General features: G+C 42.9%; 1 protein-coding gene across 2 annotated transcripts in view; it reads right to left on the reverse strand.

Moving 5' to 3' along the window:
- LOC126282181 (juvenile hormone esterase-like) overlaps positions 1-21,359 on the reverse strand; it is a 159,917-nt gene that overhangs the window by 116,884 nt on the left and 21,674 nt on the right. The window contains exon 1 of one of the 2 annotated variants that reach the window (XM_049981710.1): positions 13,941-14,035. The exons of the other annotated variant lie outside the window; for it this stretch is intronic. Coding sequence (XP_049837667.1) covers positions 13,941-13,946 — 6 coding nt within the window. The 5' untranslated portion in view covers positions 13,947-14,035. Of the gene's footprint in view, positions 1-13,940; positions 14,036-21,359 lie in introns of those variants that run through there. 2 annotated transcript variants of the gene reach the window in all.

A 21,359-nucleotide genomic window follows, 5' to 3' on the forward strand; every position in this document is an offset into this window, starting at 1 on the left:
TGTTTGGGATCCCTATCAGGTCGGATTGATGGAGGACATAGAAGCAATTCAGAGGCGGACTGCTAGATTTGTTACTGGTAGGGTTGATCATCACGCGAGTGTTACGGAAATGCTTCAGGAGCTCGGGTGGGAGTCTCTGGAGGAAAGGAGGCGTTATCTTCGTAAATCGCTACTGAGGAAATTTAGAGAACCAGCATTTGAGCCGGCCAAATTGGCCGAGCGGTTCTAGGCGCTTCAGTCTGGAACCGCGTAACCGCTACCGTCGCAGGTTCGAATCCTGCCTCGGGCAAGGATGTGTGTGATGTCCTTAGCTTAGTTAGGTTTAAGTAGTTCTAAGTTCTAGGGGACTGATGACCGCAGACGTTAAGTCCCATAGTGCTCAGAGCCATTTGAACCATTTTTGAAAAGAACTTGTCACATTTTGTTTTACAGTTTCGGCCTTTTCTCCTAGGACACAGTTTGCAACGTCCAACACTGGCAGTCTCTTCATTGCTATGACAGTGGGATTGCATCTTCACCAGACAATAAGTCCTTCATTGCTGCCGTCGTGTTTTGTGGGCATTCCATTCAGCTTCTGCTTCCTTCGTTTTACATGGGGCTTTATAACGTATTGCCTTAGATCTAACAGAAGTTTTCTCCTTCTGTTGCGTACAAGAGCCTTCTAGGATTTTTTGTCTTCCTAATAACGTAGGCATTTATGGCTGTTCTATGAGTCATGTTCAAGAACAGTACAAATGGCCATCGGTTAGTAGACTGATTGCATGAACACTCATTTATCATTTTGTCCATTGTATCAGTATCATTGCAGTGTAGAATAATACCGGCATTGAACTCTTCCTTCTCCGTATCACAAGTGTCATCATGATGTTCAGAGCTCGAAAGGATTACTGCCTTGTTCATTTTAGGCACGTATGATACCAGGTTAGATTTTCATTGTACGCGAACATAGATGGAAATTGTATTTTCAATAGAGTTTGTAGAAGTTCAGATGGGATTTCAGGTTTGTTTTTAAAGAGTATGAATGAAGTCAGGAGCTTCTATGCAAGTGGAACGTTCGTGAAAAACCTGCCCGTTGTATCACCATATCAAGTTCCTAAATGAGACATAAGGTCCATTACAACTCTAGCATCTCGAGTGTTTCCCATAGATCCTTCTTTTTCTACGTATACCTGGAAGTTGAAAGCATACAAAGATTCGAGATCACAGATGGCCCAAATTTTTATGCCGTATCTAGTTGGTTTGGACTTTATGAAAGCCTTAAACGGGCATTTCCCAAGAAAAGCTTCCAACTGCTCATCCACTAATAGTGTACAAAATGCAAAAAAATTCGTACATTTGTCTCCTTTCCTCTCTTGTGGCCATGTCGTCGTATTTGATCTAAGAAAGAAGTTCAGAAAAATGTGTTGAGCGTAATATAGAAAGTGGTTCCCTTTCAGCTTTTAATGCTCCCATAGTTACAGGGAGCCCTATGACATCGAACATTTCCGTTGCACTTGTTAAGCTTCACTTACAGTTGTTAGAAGGATGAGTCGCGTTCCATAAATTACAAACTGTATCTGATTTTTGATTTCTGTATTTTAAAACACTGTACACTGTATCAGGTGTAGTGCACAACATGAAAATCTCCAAAATCTAAGACACATTCTGATCAATCATTTCTTCGTTTTCCCTTAATTCAATAACGTCTTCGATTATGTCCATTTCTTCCACGTTGTCTTCTCTTTCTGAACACACAGACTCCTCATCACTGTCACATGATAATGATTCTGATTCCATTATTTTCATTACTTCTTCTAGATCTCATTCACTGTGTAAAGTACGAGGGTTGGAACTTTAATAGTGGCAACTATTTATTTACAGCTCGTACAAAATATATACTTGTTTCAAAGTTTTACTGACTTTCAAAGTAGTCACCAGCATTGTGTATAACTTGTTGCCAGCGATGTGGAAGTCGTAGGATACTCTCAGCAGTGCCAGTTGTGTTGATAGTTCGAGCGGCGCGGTCTATTGCCCGACGAATTTGTAGCAGTTCAGAAGCGAATGCCGTGAAGTGTTTCCTTCAGTTTAGAAATCGAGGTGAACTTATGAGAAGTCAGGAGAGTGCAGTAGATAGTATAGCACTTAGCAGCCCCACCAGTCAAACAAATCAGTAACAGCTTTGCACTGTACGTGCCTGAGCAATGTCCTGCGAAATGATGTTCAGGTCCTGCAGAAAGTGTCACCACTTCTGTCCCTAAACTGGTCGTAGGTTGTGTTCTAAAAATGAACAGCGTAGAGACAGAAGTGATGACACTTTCTGCAGGACCTGACCATCATTTTACAGGTTATTGCTCAGGCAAGTACAGTGCAAAGCTGTAGCTGATTTGTTTGACTGTTGGGGCTGATAAGGGCTATACCACCTGCTGTGCTCCCCTGACTCAGCCCTTGTTATCTCAACCCGATTTCTAAACTGAAGGAAACTCTTCAAGGCATTCGCTTCAGAACTGCTACAAATTCGTCGGGCAATAGACCACGCCGCTCGAACTGTCAACGCAACTGGCACTGCTAAGAGTATCCTACGACTTCCACATCGCTAGACCGAGCGAGGTGGCGCAGTGGTTAGCACACTGGACTCGCATTCGGGAGGACGACGGTTCAGTCCCATCTCCGGCCATCCTGATTTAGGTTTTCCGTGATTTCCCTAAATCGTTTCAGGCAAATGCCGGGATGGTTCCTTTGAAAGGGCACGGCCGATTTCCTTCCCAATCCTTCCCTAACCCGAGCTTGCGCTCCGTCTCTAACGACCTCGTTGTCGACGGGACGTTAAACACTAACCACCACCACCACCACATCGCTAACAACGGTCTGTACACAATGCTAAGAACTACTCTGAAGGTCAGTAAAACTTTGAAGCACATATCTATTTTGTACGAGCTGTAAATAAATAGTTGCCACTATTAAAGTTCCAATCCTAGTATATTTCTTCTGTAACCTTAGCTTTTTCGACCTATTCGTTTTGCACGGCCCCTCGCGTCGGAGGTTCGAGTCCTCCCTCGGGCGCGAGTGTGTGTGTTGTTCATGGCATAAGTTAGTGTAAGTTAGTTTAAGTACTGTGTAAGTCTAGGGACCGATGACGTAAGCAGTTTGGTCCCTCAGGAATTTACATACATTTGAACATTTAAACCTTTTCGTTTCACAACACAACATCCTATAACCACAGAACGGAAGGTAATTACTAACAGAGAAAAATATTTGATTGAACACACAACATGCATTAAAATTTCAAACACTCATTTCACACTTGTACCAATATAACTTGCTACAATGTGGATTTATACACTCCTGGAAATGGAAAAAAGAACACATTGACACCGGTGTGTCAGACCCACCATACTTGCTCCGGACACTGCGAGAGGGCTGTACAAGCAATGATCACACGCACGGCACAGCGGACACACCAGGAACCGCGGTGTTGGCCGTCGAATGGCGCTAGCTGCGCAGCATTTGTGCACCGCCGCCGTCAGTGTCAGCCAGTTTGCCGTGGCATACGGAGCTCCATCGCAGTCTTTAACACCGGTAGCATGCCGCGACAGCGTGGACGTGAACCGTATGTGCAGTTGGCGGACTTTGAGCAAGGGCGTATAGTGGGCATGCGGGAGGCCGGGTGGACGTACCGTCGAATTGCTCAACACGTGGGGCGTGAGGTCTCCACAGTACATCGATGTTGTCGCCAGTGGTCGGCGGAAGGTGCACGTGCCCGTCGACCTGGGACCGGACCGCAGCGACGCACGGATGCACGCCAAGACCGTAGGATCCTACGCAGTGCCGTAGGGAACCGCACCGCCACTTCCCAGCAAAATTAGGGACACTGTTGCTCCTGGGGTATCGGCGAGGACCATTCGCAACCGTCTCCATGAAGCTGGGCTACGGTCCCGCACACCGTTAGGCCGTCTTCCGCTCACGCCCCAACATCGTGCAGCCCGCCTCCAGTGGTGTCGCGACAGGCGTGAATGGAGGGACGAATGAAGACGTGTCGTCTTCAGCGATGAGAGTCGCTTCTGCCTTGGTGCCAATAATGGTCGTATGCGTGTTTGGCGCCGTGCAGGTGAGCGCCACAATCAGGACTGCATATACCGAGGCACACAGGGCCAACACCCGGCATCATGGTGTGGGGAGCGATCTCCTACACTGGCCGTACACCTCTGGTAATGGTCGAGGGGACACTGAATAGTGCACGGTACATCCAAACCGTCATCGAACCCATCGTTCTACCATTCCTAGACCGGCAAGGGAACTTGCTGTTCCAACAGGACAATGCACGTCCGCATGTATCCCGTGCCACCCAAAGTGCTCTAGAAGGTGTAAGTCAACTACCCTGGCCAACAAGATCTCCGGATCTGTCCCCCATTGAGCATGTTTGGGACTGGATGAAGCGTCGTTTCACGCGGTCTGCACGTCCAGCACGAACGCTGGTCCAACTGAGGCGCCAGGTGGAAATGGCATGGCAAGCCGTTCCACAGGACTACATCCAGCATCTCTACGATCGTCTCCATGGGAGAATAGCAGCCTGCATTGCTGCGAAAGGTGGATATACACTGTACTAGTGCCGACATTGTGCATGCTCTGTTGCCTGTGTCTATGTGCCTGTGGTTCTGTCAGTGTGATCATGTGATGTGTCTGACCCCAGGAATGTGTCAATAAAGTTTCCCCTTCCTGGGAAAATGACTTCACGGTGTTCTTATTTCAATTTCGAGGAGTGTATATGTGTGTGTGTGTTACCTTGTCACTTAGAGTCTGAAGCGGGGTACCAAAGGACTGTAATAAAATTTCAACTATTATTTATTACATGAAGAAATTTACTTAAAACCCAACAATGCTAGTGTTCAATGGGATTGTTTAGCAATGTCAGATAGTCTGTAAGAATAAATCATTTCAAACAGCCACAAATAATAAATTAGTTATTTTGGGATGCTGCAGTACATCGCTTGGAATGCAGAATGTTAACAAAAGAAATGGTTAAAGGGCTCTGAGCACTATGGTCACCAGTCCCCTAGAACTTAGAACTACTTAAACCTAACTAACCTAAGGACGTCACACAACACCCAGTCATCACGAGGCAGAGAAAATCCCTGACCCCGCCAGAATGTTAACAGAAAAACACGAGTAACTCAAAATGCACATGTTCTTACTGGACTTTGATATTTACCGTATCTACCGACCATGTTATATTTGAAAGCCCCTCTTACTTACACGTGATTCGCTGGTAGCTGCATTACATTTAAAACACACAGTATTTCGTATCAGTTACTTCCAGTTCACTTCCAGGAAATAATCATCCAATGCTTTTGTTTTCTGCTTCTGTATTTTTCCTAACAACGGTTATTATTTTCCGGAGAGTCAAAAAGCGGTACAGTTAAACGAATTCAGTCCTGCATAGTCTCACAACACATCAACACACTTCTGATTGCTCAATACGCTCGTTCTCTTCCTCTACCCAACACACTTCGCCCGCATCTCGTGGTCGTGCGGTAGCGTTCTCGCTTCCCACGCCCGGGTTCCCGGATTCGATTCCCGGCGGGGTCAGGGATTCTCTCTGCCTCGTGTTGGCTGGGTGTTGTGTGATGCCCTTACGTTAGTTAGGTTTAAGTAGTTCTAAGTTCTATGGGACTGATGACCTTAGATGTTAAGTCCCATAGTGCTCAGAGCCATTTGAACCATTTGAACCCAACACACTTCATTCACTACAATCACATCAGTTAGCTGCTAAAAACCCGGTTCAAAGGCATCGCTATTCAAACACTCACGGATGGTTTCGTCATCTACGTCTTCACAGCCAAAAATTTGCATTTCTAATTATAACAAAATACTTCAGGCTACGTTCTTAGTTTTTTCTCCAAAAAACGCGGGTTGTGCACGAAAAATCCCCAAGTAGGATAATCCGGTTAATTGGGAGTTTGTAGTATTTATGTTATTTATTTTCCGATACAAACTCAAGTACGTACTCGAATGACACGTTGACAATTTCAGATGCCCATTCTGGGATCCACGTGTTGCTCACGAAGGAAACTCCCCATCGCACCCCCCTGAGATTTGGTTCTGAAATTGCCCAGTGGTTAGTCCATCAAAAACTGAACAGAGAAAAGGCATAAAAACTGGAAGAAGGTGTACAGAACTGTGTCCGTCCGTGTCTCTTTGCTGTATTCAGCTTTCTGTATGTGTCATGGCGTAATGTCCGTTTGCAATAGGGACATGTAACGAAGGGATTCCTATTTTTTCTACGCTTGTACTAAATGTTATGCCTCTTGAATTCCGTTTTGGGAGTTTTGACTCTTGAATTCTTTCGTTGTAACGTACTTCACAGCCGTTTATTTGCTATTTTCAATTCTATGAGAGGTCTATGCCGCTCTGGGATGCTCTCACTGTTCATCACAGAATATCAGTCACTTGGTAAGAATATATTTCCGTCGCAAGTGGAGATGCCACATAGGTCTGTCCCAGGATTGGAAACAACATATAAACGGGTGTGAACTGCGTTGCAACAAAGGAATTGAAGAGTCAAAACTTCCAGAAAGGAACGCACGAGGCATAACTTGTGTAGAAGAAATAGGAGGTAGGTACGTCTGGAGGTCCCTTCGTTACACGTCGCTGTTGCAAAGGGACATTACACCACGACACATACACAAATCTGAACACAGTGAAGAGTTCGTAATTTTGTGAAAAAAAAAAAACAAAGTGGGGCATGAGGGAGATTGGAACCCGGATCATCCCCTTCACAATCTAACACTGTGACCACAGAACCACGACAAAACTTCACCAACGTGGTCCGATATTGCACATATTAAATTTGGACCATTTACTATTTCTGCTTTGCTTCTTTTTTTCCACAATCCAATGCACCTTGTTCCTGTATACGGGCTTGATCTGTGTTCAGTCTTTGGCGGGTTGTCCAATGGTCCAGTTTACCACTAAATCTGAGGGAGGTGTGACGGAGAGTTTCCCTTGTCCGAAAGGCCATGTATTGGCACTCTCACTTCGTGTGGTGTTTTGTGGTACCATTCGGATACAAAACATAAAATAAATTTGCAGATCAGATAACTTGCAAATCTCTCGCTTTACTCTATTCACACAAGCCGGTAAGAGTGTGCTTTCGCCAGTCCATGTTCTAATTATGACATCGCATAACACTTTCGTCTGACTAAAAACAACTGAGGCGAGGAACCTGGTAGCTCACGTTCGCCCCTGAAGATGACGTACTCCGTCACGCAGGAGAGAACCAAACATGAACACTTGCAGCACTGCCCGCGCACACACGTCAGAGCCTCTGCTGTGTGCGAGCCGTGCCGTGAAGCGGGAGGTACGAAAGTCATTTGATCTTCAAACTTATCTCGCTCACAAACGGTAAGTTCCCGAACATGGGATCCTTATTACACCTCTTCCTACCGAGTCCTCTCTACAGTCCCTACAAGCCTGTGATGCGAACTGTGAAACACGCTGTACATCCAGTTACCGGAAACACTTACTTCATACACATACAGACGTACTGACGCAAGACGTAAATGTATTCCGGAACCTATTAGTACTATCGCTTCTAAAGGCAGTTTCTCTGCTGAACGCTAATCGCTATGTCATTTGTTGGCGCAACAGAAGAGATATCGCTGAGTCACAAATGTGTACCTTTCAGATTTTCATCAACACATTTTGGGAGCGCCACTATATGGAAAAGATACTTTGATCACTTCAGCTTTGGCAGAAACAAATGAAGGTCGGAGGGCAGAGGAGAAAAATGGGATGTCGACTATTAAGACGAAGCTGTTTCCATATCCTTGTGTTAATGGAAACTGCGAGGAACATGAATGAGGTTAGACAAGCAGAGATCTGAAACCCGGTCCTGATGAATACGAGGTCCCTGTCTCAACTATTACGCACTTCACTCTAGTGTCATGGGCGCTTCGATATTAAAAGGAGTTCAAGAGTAGTGAGAAGATCCCTATGAAGGGAAACAAAAAGACGATTCTAATTCCCAGTATTTGAAATTACTGATCACTAAACAGGCTGCCCAAAAACGGTTTGTGTAATGCTATGTAACTGATGACACCTAAACAGGCTCCTATAGTATAAAGTTCATGCAACCGAAACTTGGCACATACCGAACACTCACAGCCAGCTGTCACTTTTCAGCATGTAACCGCCACAAATATGGCGTGAGAGGAAAAAGAACATAGTCTAGGAATGACAAAAGGACTATTTGTACATTTTGCTGACCATGTGCGTCCTGCAGCGTAAATGTTTCGCAACTGGGAGGCCGCCTAGCTAGGCGACGCTGCCCTAGTTCACGGTGCTAGCTGCCCGCGTTCATGCAGGTTCCTCCGTTACACCCAGTCACTTGTCTGGAAGAACAACCAGCGTGTGTGATACATTTGAGACTGGAGAAACTGTTCTGTATTTACATAATTCTTTACTCTGTTGTCTGTCTGGCCAGCTCAGAAACAAGCTTATCGGTCTAGCTCCCACTTGTAGGCAATCGATCTGCGAACTGAACATGGTTTATGAGCGCGCTTTTGAGTATCTGCCGAAGCAGAACTATGACGACCTGACTTTACCCGAAGTGTGAGCATTTGTTCAAAGTTTGTAACCATTTGTATTATTGTGGTGTGCGTACTGCAAGACCTTCGGTACACACACCATCAGATTATTTGACTTGTTGCTCTAACGAAGTGGGCGAGTGCCAGCAATATGTCTCGAGGTCTTATTGTGGCGTGTTTATCTTCTGCCGTTAGGTCAGACGATAGAAATGCCACTTGCACACTTATAGTAGCAGATTGACAGTGACCAACTTTAAACAGAACTTGATTAATTTTCACATACATTTATTAAAATAATAAAAAGCATAGACATTACGTAACTTGATTCTGGATGCTGTTTACAATTGACAATCTGAAGTTCCTTTGGTCTTGGTACATTAATCTTATTCTCACATATCTCTGATACTTGACAAAAGTGTCTATTCATTTATCTTCATGGCTATGTACAGGAATATGATAATCTTATTAGGCGCAGACTGAAACTTGACTATAGACTGGTACAGACAAATGCAGACTAATGCAGACTGACTAATCGAAGGTCTTTACACTCGTTATAATACCTGAAGCGTTCAGGTATCACTGCGCGAGTGTGATCCGCGAGGAGAAAAGGTTCTACGTTAGCACCAATCTCATTGGCTGCGTTACATATTAATACGCGGATCGGCTGAAGCAGAATTTGGTCCGTCTCTATGGCAGCGCCATCTCGTAGTGCGGAGACGGACGAGCGCTGCGCCTGCGCTGTTGTACTTAGCGGGGCGCGCTCTATTGATAAAGTTGTGTACGCGCTGAGTACGCAGAACTATGTGCACAACAATTATCATATGTCACAGACACCTAGAATTGATAAGCATTTCGAGGTAGTGTAAAAAAATGGTTCAAATGGTTCTGAGCACTATGGGACTTAACATCTGTGGTCATCAGTCCCCTAGAACCTAGAACTACTTAAACCTAACTAACCTAAGGACATCAAACACATTCATGCCCGAGGCAGGATTCGAACCTGCGACCGAAACAGTCGCGCGGTTCCGGACTGAGCGCCTAGAACCGCTAGACCACTGCGGCCGGCCGAGGTAGTGTAACTATAGGCCACGTTACTAGGTAACGCAAGAGTGGATCAACCTAGAGTCCGGTTCCCAGAAATCTTTGAATTACCCAGCAAAAACTAGAATGCATCTTCCTCTATACTTTATTTAATCAAGGTCAAATCACCCGCCAGTGGCCATCAGCAGTATGCAAACAGTTCGAACCATTTATCCTTAAAGCCATGTTTTCACTTCACAGACGACAGGTTTTTTTTCTGCTGACGCACTGTTTACTGTTACCGCACAACACTGTAATAAGGAGGAGTTAAATAAGAAAGCACTGATGTAGCTGAGGTATGTGACACGGTATCGGTTGTATTCGAAATCTGGCGACAACAGTTTTTGAGTAGTTAAGCTGTTACGCTCATCTGGAAAGTCGCAGTCTACTCCCAATGGACTGTTAGCGTATAATTTCACTATCATGGTGACGTTTCAAGGATTTCAAAAGATAGGATAGCAAGTTGAAATTATTGTGAAATGCTTTTACCGCAAACGTGGAATGTGTGCCGCAATAATCGAAAATATGAGCGGAAGTCTTTACAGTGCAACTGTGTGTTGAAAACGCCATTTAATTGCAAAATTATGGTCGACCTCTTCAAACCGTTAAGTAAGGGCTCGCGTTCAAACTTAGACAACTCTTCGAATGGAATGTGGACGCCTGCTCTGCAAGTATGTGCGGCCCTTTTCGATAATGAAGCACATCAAGTGGGACCGCCCCCCCCCCCCCCCCCCCCCACACACACACCCCACCCTGCGACGACCGATCTTCCTCTGACTTTTTAGCCAGCTGGCCTCTCCTAAAAGGGAATTCTTTTCTGTTTCTGAGATTCTTTAGTAAGAAACCGAGTACCATAATGCAATTGCCCATCAGGAAACCAAAGGCTTTTATTTTTGTCTGACAAGAACGGCCCAGTGGCAGCATAGCAACCGTGGTAACTTATCAGTACTGGTAAATTTATTGACAAACAATAAGTAACAATCACGCTCGAGAAAGTGAATAAGCGATATTTCACGATGTTGAAGTGAGAAAGTATTTGGTGTGCAAGATATAGAAGTAGGTAAACGATGACGGAGTGAATATGAGACGTTAAAATAAAGTTTTGCAAGTGCTGACAATCATAATTCCACTGATGATACGCGTAAACGTTCTATTACGTGGCAGTTCCTGCACTGTCATAAGCAATACAGGTTGTATCATAATTAACGGCTTAAACGCATACTACTAAAAGTACCCGATAGCAGAAGCAAAAACGCCTAAGTAAAAAAGAGCTCTAATACGCATACCTTAAGAGCACTTCTTCAGAAGAAGAGATGTCTTTCACAGTAGCGAAGACGTTGAAATGCTCATAGCTCTTAAGACAAGCCCTTTAGAGCCCATATTTACTCATATTTGTTTGCTCCTAGTATCGTGTAGCTTCAGCCGTACGCGTTTATGTTATTACTTATTATGCACCCTGCATAAGGGGATACGAGATCTGCAAAAACTTCACACTCTTTAGCTGCACAGAACTGACTTTAAAGTTAGCAAAGAAATTCTCAGAAAAATGACTGCACCTGGGGGGTGCCATCTAAAACCGGGTCATTTCACTATTTCCGAACAAAGCCCATTTTTATTCGATTAAAATGTTTTATTCCTCATGGAATTACCGTACAGCAAAGCGCATAGTAGCAGTTATTCACCAGGAGTTTTTCGTAGAAACAAGAAACGATTCTTCATTCCGCATTTCATACGGCATTCTGCCTGTAACCTGTATGGGCTATACGTATTTTAATTTGAATCAAACAAAATGAGAATATGTAAGACCTTTTATTCGACATGTGACTTGCAGTTCTACTACCCGCTGCTCTTTTCTTTCCCTTTATTTACACGATAAGTCACCAGAAAAGGCTAAATTTGATACATAGCGAAAACACTGGAGTTGGAAGTGCGAAACATGTTTCTCAGAAGACTACTACGCACAATAATTGCTCCATAGTTCCACGAAGACACAATTATACTCCGCCATTTTGAAACCTGACACACTGCATTTCCTGTACTGCTCCCATGCTGTAACGTAACTGTGTTCAGTGTCGTCGGGATTGTACCGCGCAGTGCGCTACCTAACGAGACTGCAAGGTCAGCACACCGGTCCACGGTAGGACCCGCGCTGCGGGTTAACGACAGTGCACCGGTTCAAAGACGGGCGGCTCACATGACTTGGCTCACTCAAGGCATTCGACCGCAAAGTACAGATAGCTTTGAAAAATCCTGAGCACTAGACAGGCATAACGCTAACTAGTACAGGGTGAAATTCATGCAGATCATAAAACAGACATAACTGAATGCGAAACTTAAAAAAAGAAAAAAAAGTTTCTGCCTGACATTTTCTAAGTTCGGTACGACTTCTGCTGGAAACTCGATGTTACACACACTGCAGCAAATCAGGCATAACTCCTTCAGCTGTGACATAGTTATTCTTGTAAGCTCAGCGACAGTAGTAGGCGATAGCGCAAAGGATTTACCTTTGATTAATCCCCTCCCTCGATGTGTCCGCTGATCTGGTAAACGGTCACTGATGGAAATGCAAACATTCTTAAGGTGGTGCTGCGGTAGACCAGCTCGTTGGACGTGTATACGGAAATCTCCATCCCCCTAATAAGTCTGTAAGTAACTAGTAAACTAACCTGTAAATTATTTTCACGAGAGAGGGAGGAAGGGATCGTATTCCAGCACAGACTTAAGGCACGGAGGTAAGCAATATCATTGGGGCAGGTAATTAATGTGTAAACTTAAGACACAAAATTACGGCACAAAAGACTAGGTTTTCGATTGACATCAGTGTGTTGTCTGAATGGCCGTGGTTTTCACTGTCTCCACTCAGCTTTCCCGCTTAAGGGGTGTAGGACGTCAAACGGGCGGACTTGGAGCAGGAGAGGCACCACAGCACATTTTATTTTCTACTGTCTATACGTTTACAAATAAATTCATAAAATTTTGTCAGAATGACCACGAAGGATTCGGGATTCACACTCATAACAGTCGAAGTTCAAAAACATAACAAAATAATTTATTTTACATGTGAAATTTCATCATCTTTTTCGCTTACTATTCGCTGCATTTGTTGCTATAGGTACATTTTTCTTCACAAATAAGAGAGATTTTTTGATGAATTTTGCACAGCATACAAACCATACTTACAGGTGTATGAAACTCTAGAATTTTCCAAATGTATTAAAAACTGTGGTAAAAATTGAGATAATTAACTACAAAATTTGATTTTATTCTAAACATAAAGTTTAAAACGTAACAGCTCATTAATTTTTCATAAATTAAATAGATTCTAGAGTTTCAGACACCTGTAAGTATGGTTTGTATGCTGTGCAAAATTCATCGAACAATCTCTCTTACTTACGAAGAACAGTGTACCTATAGCAACTAATGCAGCCAATAGTAAGTGAAAAAATAATGAAATTTCACATGTAAAAAAATTATTTAGTTATGCTTTTGAACTTCCGCTGCTACGAGCGTGAATACTGAACCCTTCCTGGTCATGCTGACAAAGTTTTATGAATTTACTTGTAAAAGTATAGACAGTGGTAATTAAAATGTCCTTTGGTGCCCCTCCTGTACCAAATCGGCCCGTTTGACGTCCTACCCTCCTTAAGTAGAAAGTTCACTACTTGATAAAGATCATATTTTCAAAAAAAAGCCTTTGTGTTTATGTAACCGATTTAAAATTTCAGGAGAAAATTTTTTAATAACGTAATCATGTAAAATACTAGAAGACCAAAAGAATAGACGTTTCGGCGTAACAGGAAGAAGGATTTTTATGACTATAATTTCTGACACTGTTCGCGAGAGCTCATTCTTTATGTACTTACATCAGTTTCTTTTATTCTTGCACCTACAAATATCTTCATGGTTTTTAAGATATACACTTTTTGTAAGTACGCAGCAGCTAAAGAGATGCAAACCGGGTCAGTTTTACAGAATACGACGCTGTTCGGCACTATGACGGTACCAGAGTCAAACACTGACGCCTCTTTCAAAAGAACGACTTCATAATTAGCCACGTCTGCTCTCCTCAATGAATTTACATCCAACTGCAAATATGTGAAGTCTGTATTAGTTTCTTTGTAGCTCAGAAACAAAGTAAAGCCTAGTATTCCTCCGCTTCTGGTACTTTGAAGGAAATTCGATATAAAGTCTTATAACGTTAAGGAAGCTGTCTAAGATTCAGAAAGGAAAGTGTACCTATTGAAAGACGACTCGAATTAAAACATCAGAGCCTGCAGCGCGCCATTAGAGAGACCGTACCTGCATCTGCGTTCCGTACAAGGACAAACCCGCAACCAGACCCGTCAACGTGCACCCGACCACTGAAGGCGCCAGGCAGAACTACTCGGCTCTACTCGTACGACACTCTTTTTCGTCTCGTGCCTTGGCTCGCATTGGCCTTCGTCATCTCTATCGAGGCGCGGCAGCAGATTGGCACACCGGTATCCTTGTTCACCTCTGCAGTACAGACCATTACGTTTAATCTTAGTCCTCCTACAGAAATTATAGTTTTTTCTCGCAATACTTTCGGCGATGAAAGAATCTCTATAGTCGATCGATTAGCGCCAGTGACGCACACGTAATGACTATTTATAATACGCCGTGGGAAAAAAAATTACTCTCTGTCCGCCGTACAGGAAGAAAACTGTTTGAGTTAGCTGCAGCACAAAGGGCGTTACTATGCTTTGATAAGACGTTACAAGTTTTATTCGTCTTTTAAATGATATCTCAAGTATTGTACGTCTAAGTGGCCACTTGCACGCAGGTGTAGCACAGCTTTCTTGATACGTGATTCAAAATGCGACGTGCTTGTGTGTGCATAAACTTTGCAGCTAGACTAAAAACTACTGAGAGAAACTGATTGCCGGATACAAGAATCGTTGTACACGAAGCCGACAAACCATTTTCGGTCAGTATTGGTAATTTACCATAGACAAATCCCTGTTAGCCGCACAGGACAATCAACCAAAATCTCAGCTATATTACAGATGACAGCTATATGTACATCAGTATATGCTCGTGAGGTAATGTATTGGTATTTTGTTAAATGTTATGAATGTAATAACCACAGTGCCAAAGCGTATGTGCTATTACACAATTTGTACCGGTAATTCGACAGAAAATGCACCCAATGACGATGGTAAAATTTCGCATAATCATGTATGAGTGAAACAGAAGAAAATCGTGTTTACTCACGGCAGAACCCTTTTTGCTTATTATTAATATTTACTGATAATGTACTGATGTGCTATGATATGGACACTTTAACGTGGAAAGCATAGAAAACGAGAATGTAAGCTCGGTTTCCACTTGTAGATACAACTCGTTTCCAATTCGACTGGCATCACTGATGTTGAGTGTGGGAACATCCAGAGACCTATGGCGTCAACTGAGTGACGCCATTTTCAGCCATACCATAAAAGTTAGTAATACTTTAACTCTGTGACGCCACTTTCGTTCCCCCACCACCAATCAGCCTCAGATTGGCAGTTCGTGGCTCAGTTTCGAAGCACCGGTGATGTATTTTGATTTTGTGTCAGTAATTTTGGAGTGTGGGTGTTTTGCAGCACCGAACAGTGTTTAAAACTGGTTAGAAAAAAGTTCATCCATGAAAGTGCGATAGATTGTGAATGTTGGACAAAAGTAATGTTGTTAGTGTAATTGAATCAGCACAAAATATTTATCGATTTATACTCTGTGGTATGCGCACAAATGTCATCTCAATAAAATGATGTGAAGTATGATTTCATTCTAGATGGTGAGTACGTGGTGTTACGACGAAATTGCTGTAGTATCCTACATATGACCTCGATTACCTAACGTCAGCAGAAATAAGACTCTTACATCTTCTTTGGCTCACTTATCGTGTTGCTTACTCCCTTGTAAGAAGTTGCTGTTTCTTCGTGTTCATTATCGTGCAGCAGGTTGTGGATGGTAACTCAATGTATCACCTATCAAAAATATTCATGTCGTTTTTTCCTCGCTCTATTTCCTAGTGAGGCCGTAAAAACCGCTTCTACTACTAATAAGAACGACTTACACAGGAAATGTGATTGAGGATACGTACGTTTCCAATTTAAAAAGACGTGTAAAATCCATCAATTTCCTATGAGACAGAACAGCAGTTTCCCAGCTTCGGACTAGTTGGTTTATAAGCAGGTGGAGCGCTGGATATACGCCTTCGTGGTGAGAAACATCTCGGCCATCTCCTACGACGTTTGAACGGTGTAGAAAGAAGCAATTTATCATCTTAAAGTTGGTCGCCGTAGAACGTGCCTGTATGCTGAAGCGATAGCAATGGACATTAGAAAGAGCTGTCTGTAGAGTTCTCTGGAATTTCGTTATTGTTCCAGTCTTTCTGAGGAATACGTTTAATGGATTGTAGGAAGCATCCACCTGTGACTGATTTCCGCAGACCGGAGAGATATCACTGCCACCAGACGGATCTCTTTGTGGCCCACCAGCGACAAGGTAGGACAGGCCTCTATCCCTACCTAAGGTGGGAAAAGGTGTTGTGGTGGAAGGGGCGGGGGGGGGGGGGGGGTAAGAATGACTCTAAGTCGGTTAGTTCCTAACTACACATCGAGGCGAACTTAAATACAACTGCCGCCCTTCTCTCCTGGGATCGTATTTTGTGGCAGTTGTATAATTGCCACGATTTTCCCCAATCCCCTGTATATGTGCTGCATTATGACCCATTGATTGCCAGTGCTAGTTTTTTTCACCACAATTAGAACATCGAAGCATTTTCCATCAGTTGTGGTAGCGTGTGCAGACATTCCTTAATTTCGATTTCCTGGGCTCCTGGGTGATCATCGAGCAATGCAACGGGAGGCGTCTGTAGCGAACTCTGACATCAAACGGTGATACACAAAGTCCTCAGCTGTGTGCGTACAAGTAATACACTTATTAAACTCATCTCTGTCCAACATCAGCATCTCGTCAGCTGGACACAATTCCCACCAAAAATGAAGATAGCACTTTTCAATCCAACCTTTTTCCCACCACCTTGTAGGTGAAGGGATCATCTTATGTAGAGTCTGAGTAGTTTCGAGTGGTATCGTGAAATTTTTTTCTAGCAGTATAACACCAGTTGTGTGACATTGTCAATTTTTGAGCTGTATTGCGATTTTAGGTGCTACTTGTCTAGCGCTATGCAGAATTTGTGTAATTAGAACCGATCTTTATTATTAATTACGTAATTAGTACTAATCTTAACTTCAATTCACAAACCAAAATAAGTAGAGTACGATAATCTCTTAACTCTCCCCCCCAGCACTGGACAGTTTCCATGTGTGGCGGGATGCACTTGGGCTTTCCGTCCTCAAGGAGCGGGGTTCGAGTTCCAGAAAGGGCACTGCCATTTTGAATTTGCCGATAGTTCCCAGGTGGGGATGCGGTGAAACGGCAGAAGAAATTCTTGCCAATAGGGTAGGTATGGAATGGGGACTGGTGAGTAGGAGACCGACATGCCAGCTGGGAAAAACGCATATTGTCATCTGGCTGTTGGGGGGGGGGGGGGGCAAATTAATTGATAAATTTAATTACTTTGCATATCAATTTGATACCAAAACTGCACTCAAGCGGTATCACCCTTCTACTCACGGCAACATGAAAGCGTTTTCTGCCATTTATCCAACGATTTTAGAAATTCCGATGGAATCTTATCTATCCCTTCTGCGTTATTTGATCCTAAGTCCATCAAAGTTCTTCCCTATCGTCTCCTGTTTCTTCTTCTGCTGCATAATAATCCATGTCCGCCCCCTGAGAGAGTCCTTCAGTTTACTCTTTCCTTCTTTTCGCTCTCTCCTCTGCATTTAACAGTGGAATTCCCGATGCACTCTAAATGTTACCGCCCTTGCTAATTTCACTTAAGGCTGTTTTGACTTTTCTATATGGTATACTTACCATCATTTCATTTTCGATTTCTTTCCATTTTTCCTGCAGCCATTTCTCCTTAATATCCCTGTACTTCCTACTAATTTCGTTCTTCAGTCACTTGTACTTCTCTATTCCTGAATTCCTATGAAATATTTTGTACTTCCTTCTTTTGTCGGTCAACTGAGCGGTTCTGTTATCCACTGTTTCCTCGCAGTTACCTTCCTTGTACCTACAATTTTTCGTTTCTACTGCCGTGACTGCTCTTTCTAGATACTGTCATTCCTCTTCAGCTGAACTGCCTACTGATCAATTCATTGTAGCCTCAAAAAACTTCAAGCGTATGTCTTCATTCCATAGTACTTCCTCATCCCACTTCTTTGCGCATTAATTCCTCCTGACTAGTCTCTTAAACTTCAGCCTACTCTTTATCATTACTAAATTATGATCTGAGTCTATATGTGTTCCTGAGGGTTTAGGAATCTATGTCTTACCATGATGCAACCTAATTGGATTCTTCCTATATCGCCCGGCCTTTTCCACGTGTACCTCCCCCTGATATTTATTGTAGAAATCAGTTAGTCTTTGCCCTCTCGTTCCTATAATCAAGCCCGAGGAGCACCTGTACATCCTCAATTATTTGCTTAATGTATATCAATCTCGTATACATCTACAAGTTTTGCCCTCTACAGCTTCCTCTAATACCATGGAAGTCATTCCCTCATGTCTTAACAGATGTGCGATTATCCTGTCCCTTCTCCTTGTCAGGGTTTTCCACATATTTCTTTCCTCTGCACAGAACTTCCTCATTCCTTACCTTATCAGTCCACCTAATTTTCAGCATTCATTTGTAGCACCACATCTCAGATGCTTCTGTTCCAGTTTTCTCATAGTTCATGTTTCACTGCCATTCAATGCTGTGCTCCAAACGTACATTCTCAGAAATTTCTTCCTCCAGTGAAGGCTTATATTTGATACTAGTAGACTTCTCTTGGCCAGGAATCCCCTTTTCGCCATAGCTAGTCTGCTTTTGATGTCCTCCTTGCTCCATCAGTCATTGTTTATTTTTCTGCCCAGGTAGCTGAATTCCTTAACGTCATCTGATGTTAAGTTTCTCGCTGATCTCATTCTTACTACTTCTCATTACATTACTCTCAGTCCATACTCTGTACTCATTAGACTGTTCATTTCATTCAGGAGATCCTGTAATTCTTCTTCACTTTCAGCCAGGATGGCAATGTCATCAGCGAATAGTATCATTGATATCCTTTCACCTTGAATTTTAATTCCACTCCTGAATCTTTCTTTTATTTCCATCATTGCCTCTTCGATGTACAGTAGGGGGGAAAGACTACATCCCTGTCTTACACCCTTTTTAACCCGAGCGCTTCGTTCTTGGTCGGCCACTCTTATTATTCCCTCTTGGCTGTTGCACATATTGCATATTACACTTCTCTCCCTGTCGTTTATCCGTATTTTTTCTCAGAATTTCCAACATCTGGCTCCATTTTACACTGTCTAAACATTTTTCCAGGTCGACAAATCCTATGTACGTATCTTGATTTTTCTTTAGTCTCGCTTCCATTATCAATAGTATTGTCAGAATTATCTCTCTGGTGCGTTTACGTTTCCTAAAGCCAAACTGATGCCCACCTAAGACATCCTCAATTTTCTTTCCCATTCCTCTGTATATCATTCTTATACGTAACTTCGATGCACGAGCTGTTTAGCTATTGTCAGTGCTTGCAGTCTTCGGAATTGGGTGGATTATAATTTTCTGAAAATCAGATGGTATGGCGCCGGACTGCTACATTCTACATACAAACGTGAATTGACGTTTTATTGCTACATCACCCCAAGGATTTTAGAAATTCTTGTGGAATGTTATCTATCCCTTCTGCCTTATTTGATGCTGAGTCCTCCAAATGTCTCTTAAATTCTGATTCTAATAGTAGATCCCCTATGTCTTCTAAATCGACTCCTGTTTCTTCTTCTGTCACATCAGATAAATCTTCCCCCTCATAGAGGCCTTCAGTGCTGTCTTTCCGCCTATACGCTCTCTCCTCTTCATTTAACAGCGGAATTCCCGTAGTGCTCTTAAAGTTACCACCTTTGCTTTTAATTTCACCGAAGGTTGTTTTGACTTCCTATATGCTGAGTCAGTCCTTCGAACAATCATTTCTTTTTCGATTTCTTCACATTTTTCATGCAGCCATTTGGCCTTAGTTTCCCTGTACTTAATATTTATTTCATTCCTCAGCTACTTGTATTTCTGTGTTCCTGAACTTCCTTGAACATTTTTGTACTTTTTTCTTTCACCGATGAATTGAAGTATTTCTTCTGTTACCCATGGTTTCTTCGAAGTTACTTTCTTTTTATCTACGGTTTTCTTTCCAACTTCTATGATTGCTCTTCTTAGATATGTCAATTCCGCTTCAATTGTATTGCCTACTGATCTATTCCTTTTTGCTGTATCTATAGCCTTACGGAAGTTCAAACGTTTGTCGCCATCCCTTAGTACTTGCGTATCCCACTTCTCTGCGTATTGATTCCTCCTGCCTAATCTCTTAAACTTCAGCCTACTCTTCATCACTAACTCATTGTGACCTGAGTCTATATCTGGTCCTGGGTACACCTTAAAATCCGGTATCTGATTTCGGAATCTCTGTCTGGCCATGATGTAATCTAACTGTAACATTCCAGTATCACCCGGCTTTGTCCCAATATACCTCCTCCTCTTGTAATTCTTGAACAGAGTATTCGCTATGACCAACTGAAATTTATTACAGAACGCAATTAGCCTTTATAAACCCTCATTCCTTGACCCAAGCTCATATTCTCCTGTAGCATTTTCTTCTACTGCTTCCCCTACAACTGCATTCAAGTCTACCATGATTATTAGATTTTCATCTTCCTTTCTGTACTATGCTACCCCAACAGTATCGTCATACACTTTCTCTATCTCTTCATCTTCAGCTTGCGACGTCGGCAAGTATACCTGAACTATAGTTGTCGGTGCTGATTTCCTGGCGATTCTGATAAGAATAACCCTAACACTGAGCTGTTTACAGTAACATACTTTCTGCCCTGCCTTGCTGTTCATAACGAATCCTACTCCTGTTATGCCATTTTCTGTTGCTGTTTATATTATCCTATACTCATATGACCAGAAATCCTTGTCTTCTTTTCATTTCACTTCACTTAACCCTACTATATCTAGATTGAGCCTATGTATTTCGATTTTAAGATATTCTAGCTTCCATACCACGTTCAAACTTCTGACATTCCACGCCCGGACTCGTAGAACGTTACCGTTTTTCTCATGGTCACGTCCCCCTTGCCAGCTCCTTTCCGAAGATCCGGATAGGGGACTAGTCCGGAATCTTCTGACTGTGGACAGATCATCGTGACACTTTTTCAGTTACACGCCACATGTGCTGTAGATGCATGATATGTGACTTTAATGAAGTGATTTCCTTTTCCTTCTGCATCCTCATTCTGTTAATCACTGTTTATTCTTCCGCCTTTTAGGGGCAGTTTCCTAATCGGAGACCCGCAATCCTTTGTTGATTCCTCTGCCCTCTTTGAGAAAGCCGTTGGCAGAACGCGGGTGACTTCTTATGCTGAAAGTCTTTGGCCGTCACTGCTCATGATTTTTACTGAAAACGTAAGTAGTTATGGGAATCGAACCCGAAACCGATAACGTTTTGATTACTAGTGAAAGATGCTGCTCCAGGCCACGTGTGGAAAGATAACAGCGCCATAAACGAAGTATTACAGTCCCGAACTACACCGTTCCCA

The sequence above is a fragment of the Schistocerca gregaria genome, chromosome 7, assembly GCF_023897955.1.
Source record: "Schistocerca gregaria isolate iqSchGreg1 chromosome 7, iqSchGreg1.2, whole genome shotgun sequence".
NCBI lineage: Eukaryota > Metazoa > Arthropoda > Insecta > Orthoptera > Acrididae > Schistocerca > Schistocerca gregaria.